Source organism: Camelus bactrianus, chromosome 20, assembly GCF_048773025.1.
Source record: "Camelus bactrianus isolate YW-2024 breed Bactrian camel chromosome 20, ASM4877302v1, whole genome shotgun sequence".
Lineage (NCBI taxonomy): Eukaryota > Metazoa > Chordata > Mammalia > Artiodactyla > Camelidae > Camelus > Camelus bactrianus.
The window spans coordinates 6672989-6681977 of NC_133558.1; the positions used below are offsets into that span (position 1 = coordinate 6672989).

Here is an 8989-nt window from a genome sequence, read left to right on the forward strand (position 1 = left end):
CCCCTCCTCTTTTTCTTGATAATTTTTTTCTCATTCTTAGGGTCTCATTTTCTATGAGAAGCCTTCCATACTTCTCCAGCATCCTCCATCACAGGACTTAATCATATTTTGTGCTGTAACTTTTCTAATTTGTTGGTCTCTTATAACTCATCTATCTCATCCCCATTTTGTCCTGAGCAACCAAGTGGAGTGGCTTAACAATTATGTGTTGAGTGAATTTTTAAACTTCAGGCCTTCCACACTGCCCCTCCTCTCCTCATTCATTTCTGCTCTGTCCTTACACTCAAGGCAGGAACGCCGTCTGGCACACAGTGAATACTGAATGTGGCAGACACTATGAGTTGACTGTCCAAGGGCCACTCTTCTCTTCTTCACCAACATAGCTCGGTTTGAACACAGAGATACAGAATGCCAAGCTAAGAACTCAGTTTCGCAGCTTCCCTATAGCTAGGTGTGCCACGTGACACACTCCTGGCCAGTGAGAAGTAACCAGCAGTCCTCCGGATAGGGGCGTAGGAAAGCTTTTGCTTTCCTAATTAAAAGAGAGTCCAGTAACTGACTGCTTCAGCGGTCCCTCCTTTCTTCTTGCCTGGAGCTCATCCTCAAGGCCTGGAGCCGCTGCAGGTATTTTTTAAAGACAGAAGAACCGAAGTCCACGATAACAGCAGTAAGACAGGCACGAGCCCCGGCCTGCCTGCCTCAAAACTTTTTATTATGTCAGACAGTAAATCCCCATTTAATTTATTTTTTGTTAGCTTTTTAGTTTCATACACCAAAAGCATTCCTAAGTTATACACGTATGCCCTCTTCTCAGCCCTCAATCTGTTTGACTTCTTACAGTATTTGACCTCTCTCTTCTCTCAGGGTTTTACCTAGCTCTGTGCAGGTGAGGCCCAGTTCCCCATTTTATGAAATTGAAGACTAAAACAAATGCGTGATCTTGCCACCCGGAAGGAATAATGAACATTTTGTTATATAAAACAAAACAATGATAATAACCTTAAATGAGACCATGAGACACAACTCTTATTCTCATCTTCTTACCCCTCCCCAGAAGCCACATAAAATTCATGAATTTTATGTAAATCTTTCCAGTCTTTTAAAGATATTTTTACGTATAAATTTATGTGTAGTGAAGTATTTATTTGTGTGAATTTATGTAATCATTTAACCTATAAATAAGGATGATTTCATCTCATTTTGGCAAATACTTGTACCTCATTTATTATTTTTTTTTTCTCTCATTGCATTAGATAGGGTTTCCAGTGCAGTCTTGATCAATAGGGGATTTGGCAGGCATTCTGGTCTTAAAACCAGTCTTATGGGAAGTACTATAATAGTTCACTTTATCAGGTCAGGGTAATTTCTTTTTATTCCTACTTTTCGTTTCAGTTCTTGTACATTGAACATTTACCTATTTGATAATAATGGCAATTAGACAATATTTTGTAAAAGTATTTCCTTATATACATAATGTTCTCTATCCTGATGTAAAGTTTTTAACATTTGATAAACATTTGTTAAAGCATTTAAAGTTTAGAGTGTCATCATTTGGTTGAGTGTGGTAACCAGTTTCCAGGACTTGTTCTGCTGGAAGCCAACTGCCGTGTCATGACAGTCAAGCAACCATCTGTAGAGGCCCATGTGAAAAGAAGTTGAGGCCTCTTTTTGTTCTTATAAAAGGAGGAAATTTAGGCACAGAAATATGCATTGAGGGAAGTTGATACAGGAGAGGTATAGAGGAAAAAATGGCCATCTACAGATAATCCAAGGAGAAAGGCCTAGAATAGATCCTCTCCTCACAGCCCTCAGAAAGAACCAACCTTCCTGACACCTTGATTTTAGACTTATAGCCTCCAGAATTATGTCAGTAAATCTCTGTGGTTTAAGCCGCCCACTCTGGCTTAAACTTTGTTACAGAACCTAGTATTTGCCAAAGTGTGTTCCCCCCAAATGAATATGTTGACGTCATAACCTCCTAGTACCTCAGAGTGTGACTGTATTTGGAGATAGACTTTAAAGAGGTAATTAAGGTTAAATGAAGTCTTTAGGGCAGGTCCTAATCCGATAGGACTAATGTCCTTGTAAGAAGAGGAGATCAGGACACAGACAGACACAGAGGGAAGATCATGTGAAGACACTGAGAGAATACAGCTGTCTACAAGCCAAGGAGAGAGGTCTTACTTGAAACCAACCCTGACGCAGACTTCTAGCCTCCAGAAGACAGGGATGGATGTGGACGAGGGGTGGGCATGGGACAGGGGGTGGAAAGGGGTCGGGTGGGGGATGGGCAGTCTGTGGCCTTCTGGTGTAGCAGCCCTAGCAAGCAGATACAGTGAACCACCTTAGAAGAGGATGCTCCAGCCACGGTCCAGCCTGCTGATGACTGCAACCTTGGCTGGCATCTGATTGCCACTCAGGAGAGACCTGGACCCAGAACCACAGCTAAGCTACTCTTAAATTTCCTGACCCATAGAAACAGAATTAATAAATGTTTATTCTTGTTTTAAGTCACTAATCTTTGGAGTAATTTTTTTCCATATGATAGATATCAAATACAGTAGATAAAAGAAATAATTAAGTTAATAATAATTAATTCTATTTCATTGGTAAGCTCAGGAAAATACCATATGCCATTCAGAACTCAATTTGGTATTATGAATACCATCTGATTTCAAGGCCTGTTGTTTAAAAAAAAAAGTACTCTTTACTCAACTTTCAAGTCTGAAAAAATTCCATCCATTACCTTCAGTTTCAGTTCAAATGTATTCTGTGTAAAAAGCAGAGCCCTTCTATTTTTTTATTTGTCAAGCTAGCTGGACAAACTAGAAAATTAAAATAATACCCACAGGGGTCAGCAGAGCTCCTTCTTAGCCACGGTTTCTCCAGAATGGCCTTCCACATCATTAGCCTAACAAGCTCGGGGTCTAAACCAGACTTCTCTCCGTGCATATATATGTTCTCAAGCAAGCGAGGAAAAGAAAGATGGGTTTCAAAGGGCGACTTTGCAGGGCTGCCCACGGTACCTTTTGATGGCCACCAGCTCCCCGGATTCGTTACTCTTGCCCATCAGCACACTCCCATAGGTGCCATCCCCCAGCTGCCTCATGGTCGTGTACCGGTTCATCTCGGAAAAATGACGCAGCAGAAGTTGATGACTGAAAGGACTTTTTTGCTGAATATAAATACAAAGGCGTCTTTATTTGTATTCCGTTTTGCCCTTGGACTATTGTTGCTACACTGGTGACACGTTTATCATCATTGAACACAGGCTCTTCCCCAAGACTATGTAGGTTCATAAGATACAGCAATAAGCAATCTGGCAAGGAAACAATATTTCCATCCTTATGAACACCCTGTAAAAAAGCGAAACAAGAAGAAGAGGAATTTTCATTCAAAAATCTCTTCAAAAAATTTCCTGGTAACCTACAGCACAGGGAAAATTATAACCAATATAAATACCAAGATGTTACGCTTGTGTCAGTAAATCAACTGCTTGTGGAATGATGTTCACATAGAGAAGACTGATGGTACTCCCTGGTGAATGCTCCATTTACACCCACCATGCTACTCATCCCATGAATGTTCAATAAATACTGGCTCAGTGATTGGTATGATCCCTTTTTTTACTGAACATAATCTACATTTGTCCAAATCAGACTTTGGAAAATCAGACTCTCTACTATACCCATTCATGAATCAATTTTGGTATCGTATTTAATTTGGACCACAATCTCTCATGTAAAATTCCTAGGCCAGATGTGTTGGAATCCAGGGATTTGAATATTTTAGAAAAGTAACACGGTTCGTAACACCTCCCAAGCAGCATCTTAATGTACCTGCAGAAAAATGTATGAAAAGGACACGAAGTTAAAATAAATGAAGACTCTACATGGCCTCATGTCATTTCAGGTCATGCTTTGTTGCAAATGAGTTTGCACGAATTAATTTTTAAAAATTCATCTTTTAGTGCTTTCCCACAGAAAGGGGATTGTGGATCTGTATATACTAGGAGGGTTAGGTTTCTATAGTTCTGATTTTATTACTACAATTAAAAAAAACACAAAGCACTAGCCCTACAGCAGCGTTCAATAGTTTCCTCCCATGGTTCTGTCTTACGTCTGCATTCCAGGAACTATTTCTCTTTCATACCTGGTCCTCATTCTTACGTTGCTTTAAAAAATATCTCTATCGTTCTGTTACAAGGCTTTATGCTTAGTTGCAGTTGGTAACATGTCTGACACTATTAAAATAGTTTGTTTTAAAATGCCTTCTATAATTGGTGCTTCATTTAAAGATTATTTTTTCTTTCACTGTAGTATGATTTCCATAAAATAAAATCACAGAAACTGCTTCTCTGTTACATTCAGAAATTTAGGACTGACAAGAAATATGCTGTAGTTGTCACTGAAGGCTTCCAAAAACAGGCTTTCTGGAGAAACGGGTGCTGAGAAATGCAGGAAGCTTTGTTCTTTCCCATGTACAGGAACATATTTGTCCACAGGAAACTTTGGAAGAAGCTGTGAGCTTTCAAATAACAAAGAGTGTGTATTATCATTTACTTGACTTCGTATAGAGAGTAACCCCTTCAAGGCCCATGAGAAGTAATTAGGCTATGCTAACTCCATGGCCAGGATCTTGAAAAAGAAATCATGACAGCATATTCCATCTCTGCGTAGGGGTTCCTTCACATTTCTCAGCATAAATCTGAGCAAAGGATCTTAACAAATGCCAGCAAATGGTTCCCCATTGGCCTGAAAATTAAGATTTTTGATAAATGGTCTTTACACTATACACAGACACAGATTCTAAATATTAAGACATTAATATAGAGAAAGGCAACACCTTTTCTGACCAAAACATGTATTTACTTTAAAATTTGTTTCCATTATCTGGATAAGGAAATCTTTTGGGGTTTGTTTTGTATTATGTGTGATAAGCAAAACATGGACTAAAGTGTATTTCTTCTGATCATTTAGAGTTTTATTAAATCAGTCTTTTGCAGTTTATATCAGCATGTCAGATGGCTTGGCATTCTTTTCTAGCTTCCCTATTTAAGGTGACATAAACATCTCTTTTAAGGAAATGGGCGCTCTAGAGGTTTACTGATTCTTTCTCGTTAAGTCACAATACAGAGGATATATTTGTCCAAAAGGCTGCAATGTTCCTCATATCAGTAAAACTAATAAAAACACAGAAGGATTAAATGATCTGTGGTCAGAGAATCAGTGATGGAGTCAGTCTAATACTTGAATCAGCCTAAAGCTGTTTGTTTTTTTCAGTGTGGTCCCCAACTTTTAAATAACCCATTCTTGCCAGCTTTTATGTCATTGATGCACCTCTCTTTGCCCCAAAACTGTAGAATCTACTCCACCATGGAAGCTGCCCACACATCATCATCCCCTAAAAATCCCTAATTCCTAACTCAGCTCCTGGCCCTAAACCACCAAGATGCTATAAACAAGCTGGGAAGTGCAGACGGTACCTCCCACCTTGACTACACCTGGGGCTACAGCTGGCTCATCCTGATACCTGGAAGGACATTGTGAAAAATAAGCCAGAAAGAATGAAGGAAAGACTGTGAGTGAGTAGGAGAGAAGGGACCTGGAGTTCCTTAAGAAAATTACTACTTTTACTCTATCCCAAAATTATTTAAGAAATTTAATGGGATAACAGTATCTTTTCTTTGCGAACCGGCTGCATATGCAACAAATTATTTTCATGTTAACACCTAACTGAGAACAAGCATTGAGGGTCTGAGAGGTAGACAGTCATGTAGGCACTTCTGGAAAAGGACATACTGCTTGAGAAAGGAGTGGAGGAGGGAGCTGCCCAGGCAGGGAGAGAAGTTCACAGGTAAGAGGTGCCAGAAACAGTACCGAAGTTTAACCTTGCAGTGGCTTAACAACCCGCCAAAGTGGAATTCATTGCCTCTTTCTCTTCCCCTGTTGAGACCATCAACCACCACCATCACCAGTACTGTCAGCACACAGGTCAGTCAGTAGGGGATGCCCTCTGCACTGGCCTGGAAGCACAACCATTTTTGGAGAGGATACTCTAGAAACTTCACCCCAAGCCTAACCAACCAACCTCCAAACAAAAGCTGGAAACACAAAGTGTTTGCTTCGAGTGAGGGTGGCTATGGCATGGGATACTTACATTCAGGGAAGAATAAACAAACAAGGGATACAGCCATTTCCCAGCTTCTTTTGTTTGAGGGGCAGAGTGGTGACGATTATGGATATAACATAGATCTTTAAAAAGCTCTGATTCGTGGCTCTGAGAGACTCGGGCCAGTTTAAGCCCTGCCTAACCTTTAAGTAAAACAGGCATACATACCATGTTCCCAAACAAAACTTTAGGAAGGCCTCTTTTGAGTCATATTCATTACAAAAGGCCCTGCAGAGTGAGCTGACCATCTCAGCTGTCTCCTTACCCCCCTGAAAATATAAGGATAACAGCCTAATGTAAAGAGGAGTAGATGTAAGAGTAAAGGTGGTGTTTTTTAAATCATCATTCCCATGTACCTGCTCACTGATAGCACATACACACTTACTATCAGTGCAGCACAGCAAGGTCCTCAATGGATTACTAGCCAAAGAGCAGTATCTGTAACTTAAAAGACAGGCTGCTATGGGTCCCCAGTTCACACCCAAGACTATTTCTCTATAAGTTACATATATTCTTCTCTGTTGACCTATGGAAAGCTAACTCTGCAAAAGAGGGATGTGTTAACATGATTTCTTACACACATGAATATTTCCATATGTGTATTTCCATATTGTGCAACAAGGCAAAACAAGTCAATGTAATATAACTATGATCTTCAATTAATTTAAAAGAACTGTTACGAACTTGGAATTTTCTACAGTCAAGCTACAATACTTACTGACTTTCTTATAAGTTAAACAAACCTTATTTTCTGCTTTAAAGAAAAAGACGTTTATTTAGAGGCTCAGTTATAGACCAACATTAGATAAATATTATTTCTCTTCCATTTTTGTTGTCTTATTTTTATCTAAGTGCACAATTACTGTAAACTTGAGCTTTCTTCTCAACAGCTTCTGCCAGCTAATAAGGGATTTAGACAGGATTAAAGAAGATTAACACAGAGGGCAAATGGAGGGTAAAATTTGGGTCTGCCAATCACTGAGCAGGTGAGTTTGGATGTCTTCAACTTGTCTTTGTAGAATCAGCTGTACTGTTACCACAAGGCTGGCATTAACGTTTGTTGTTTTTTTTTTTTTTTCCCAAAAAAGTAACACCTTAAAAATAACTAAATTGTTTAAAAAGCAAAACAAAACGATTTCAAACTAACCAAGTCATATAGAAATTTTAAAAGGAGCTTTTACAATGGGAAAACAAAGATTCAGTGTTGAAAAATAAAAGCTTTGTGCTGATATTCACAAATTGTTTAAAAACAAAATAATACGCCAAGGAAGAGATCAAACATCCTGCCCAAGGCCAGCTTTGCATAAGCATGAGGTGGCTGCCTTCAGGGGGAGTTTCTCTCTTCCTCAGCACGCAGGGTGAACTGGGGGTTCGGGGTGGGGGGTAAAGGCCAAAAGACTGTAAAGTAACTTTTGCCTCCACCGCTATTTCTACTCAAGGGGTTGTTTTTCTGATTAAAATAACTGGTAACTTTGACGCTCTGAGAATTCCATTATCATTAGAACAAATGCCTGCTCGTTTTAAAAGATTATCTAAACACAATTACATAAATTTATTTCCTTTTAGAATTGAGGTTAACCACTAAAAACCAGTTTTATTGCCCCCCTGCCCCCCAACTCCAACCCTGTCTTTAAATTAACCAAGTCTCTGTCTTATTTGCAGAAAGAAACAGTTTTTGTTACCAGACATTGATCTTTTTTCTCAAACCAGAGCCCTTCAAAGGCTCTTGAGGCCGATGTCCTGCTGGTTTGCGGGAACCGGTCGCCACCAGCAGGCGACCCCCTGAGCCCCCACGGCTGGCTCGACTGGGAGCTCCCTCTAGGTCCATCCAGTGCCGGGACTCCGCTTTTACCGGGGAGTCACTTGGGGTGCACGAATGAGCACTGAATTTGGACCCAGTTTCTCTTTCTTCTCTTTTACTTTGTAACAGTTCTGAACTCAGTTCCGCTGCCTTCCCGAGACCCGATCCCGCCCCTCACTCCTGAAAGTAGTGTCCCCTCCAGCCCAAGCACTAAAGGGAGCCGGGGAGGGGAGGGAGGGAGTTGGGGCACCCTGGCGGAGAGGTTCGGGGGTGCTGGCCCCTCAGACTGGCCGTCATCCTCCAACCCGGCACTGACCCCGGCGGTGTAGGAGCGCAGGAAAGTGGTCAAGGGAGCCTGGGAGAGCACCCACGCAGCAGGCGCAGGCTGATCCCTTCCCGCCCGCCGTCCCTCCGGTTTCCTCTCCTTCGCTCCCCACTTCTCCCCTCCCCGAGTCCTCCTCCCTCCAGTCCCTCCCCTACCAGTGTCCAGGCCCCTTCTCTCGGTGGAGGTTGGCCCTGGTAGGACAGGGCGCCGAGGGGACATGCCGGGCCGCCTCGCAGGACAGGTTCAGGCTGGGTAGGACGGAGGGTGGCGGCCCCGCAGCCCTCTCGGGATTACCTGCCCGCGCCGGCCGCTTACCTCGTTCGCCCCCTTGTGAAGCTGGGGCGTCTGTGTGTTTCGTCTCCTAGGAAACGGCGGGGGTGCGCCAGCTGCTGCGCAGCCTCCCGCTTACACCCCGCCCACAGGGGCGTGGTCGATCCGGGAAAGCCCCGCCCGTGCGCACACGTCCCGCCTCCCTAGGGGCGGGGCTTCCGGGAACATCTGGATGTATATTCAACTTCCAGTACCCTCTGCCATTTAATTTGGGGCTAGGGAGAGTCCTGATTACCTTTTCAGTTTTTATAGGAAGTTGGTTTGCTTGCCCTTTATTTTGTTTTCGTTTGTTCCGTTTCATTTACAAAGTCTTGATTCATTGAATCTGGTCCCTAAGACTTGTGAAGACCAAGAGGAAGGCA

General features: G+C 42.1%; 1 protein-coding gene across 4 annotated transcripts in view; it reads right to left on the minus strand.

The window, feature by feature from the left end:
* The window catches only part of MAK (male germ cell associated kinase), a 42678-nt gene extending 33913 nt beyond the window's left edge, over positions 1 to 8765 (minus strand). For 2 of the 4 annotated variants that reach the window (XM_045509604.2, XM_010945725.3), the window contains exons 1-2: positions 8613 to 8765; positions 3027 to 3356 (exon numbers count right to left, since the gene is read on the minus strand). In XM_045509604.2, coding sequence (XP_045365560.1) covers positions 3027 to 3127 — 101 coding nt within the window. In that variant the 5' untranslated portion in view covers positions 3128 to 3356; positions 8613 to 8765. The other 2 variants (XM_010945726.3, XM_074348091.1) reach the window with 2 other exon arrangements.
* Positions 8766 to 8989: the final 224 nt, after the last annotated feature.